The sequence below is a fragment of the Primulina eburnea genome, chromosome 15, assembly GCF_022965805.1.
Source record: "Primulina eburnea isolate SZY01 chromosome 15, ASM2296580v1, whole genome shotgun sequence".
NCBI lineage: Eukaryota > Viridiplantae > Streptophyta > Magnoliopsida > Lamiales > Gesneriaceae > Primulina > Primulina eburnea.
In genome coordinates this window covers 23,412,961-23,414,295 of record NC_133115.1, presented here as the reverse complement: position 1 = coordinate 23,414,295, position 1,335 = coordinate 23,412,961, and the positions used below count along the sequence as shown (strand labels likewise).

The following is a 1,335-nucleotide window of genomic DNA, read 5'->3' as shown; positions in this document are numbered from 1 at the left end:
AATGAACACTTGTGTAGAGATTTTTCTAAGCTTATGCAGGATCACTTTGAGATGAGCATGATGGGCGAGCTCAACTACTTCCTTGGTCTCCAAATCAAGCAATGCAAGGATGGTTTCTTTTTCAACCAAGGGAAGTACATCAAGGAGATGCTCAAAAAGTTTGGGATGGAGTCTTCCAAAGTCTCATCCACACCTATGAGCACGACAGTCAGACTCGACAAAGATGAGGGAGGTAAACCTGTTGACCAAAAGTTATTTCGTAGCATGATTGGCTCCCTACTCTATGCGACTGCTAGTAGACCTGACATTATGTTTAGTGTTTGCTTGTGTGCACGATTTCAATCATGTCCAAAGGAATCACACTTATTCGCCTTAAAACGCATTTTCAAATATCTTTCAAATACTCCAAATCTCGGATTATGGTATTCTAAGAACTCATTTTTCGATTTAAAAGCTTACTGTGATGCCGACTTTGGAGGATATAAGGTGGATAGAAAGAGCACTAGTGGTACTTGTTTCTTTTTGGGAAATTGCTTGGTGTCATGGTTTTCTAAAAAGCAAAACTGTGTTGCACTTTCAACGACCGAGGCCGAGTATATGGCTGCTGGTAGTTGTTGTGCACAAATTCTTTGGATGAAGTATCAATTACTCGACTATGGTGTTACTTTTTCAAAAATTCCAATCTTTTGTGATAATACAAGCACCATATGTCTAACAAAGAATCCAGTTCAACATTCTTGTACTAAACATATTGACATTCGACATCATTTTATTCGTGATCACATTGAGCAAAATGATGTTGAACTTCACTATGTTGACACCAAGAATCAAATTGCTGATATTTTTACAAAACCACTAGATGAATCTACTTTTACTCGTTTGCGTGGTGAACTTGGCATGATTGAGTTGTAAACATTGGTCAAATACTCTCGTACATATTTGTTAAATTGAGGGGGAGTATTATTAATGTGAGCATTATAATGTCGGATAATATAAATTAATTGTATTTATCCATAATTATGGCTCAACATTCATTTATGTGCTAAATATTTTAAATTTTAGGTGTTCCTCATCTTGGCTACTTCGGAATCACCGTTCCTTATTCGGATGCTTCGTTTCACTTCGGATCCACCGAACGTGTTCGAATCGTCCGAACCTGACCATAGGTTCCAGAACATCCGATTCACTCTTCGGACCATCCGAACACACATCGGATCGTCCGAACCTCCTTCCGATGTCATTTAATGTTCGCGCCTTCCCAATGCCTGACTGTCGGACTTCGGACCCTCCGTTTACTCATCGTAGCCTCCGTTCTAGGATCGGAATGTCCGATTG

General features: G+C 39.4%; 1 protein-coding gene across 1 annotated transcript; it reads left to right on the top strand.

Moving 5' to 3' along the window:
- The first annotated feature begins 264 nt into the window (after positions 1–264).
- On the top strand, positions 265–912 carry LOC140815558 (secreted RxLR effector protein 161-like). Its single transcript, XM_073174637.1, has one exon. The coding sequence runs from the start codon at positions 265–267 to the stop codon at positions 910–912; it is 648 nt and encodes a 215-aa protein (XP_073030738.1).
- Positions 913–1,335: the final 423 nt, after the last annotated feature.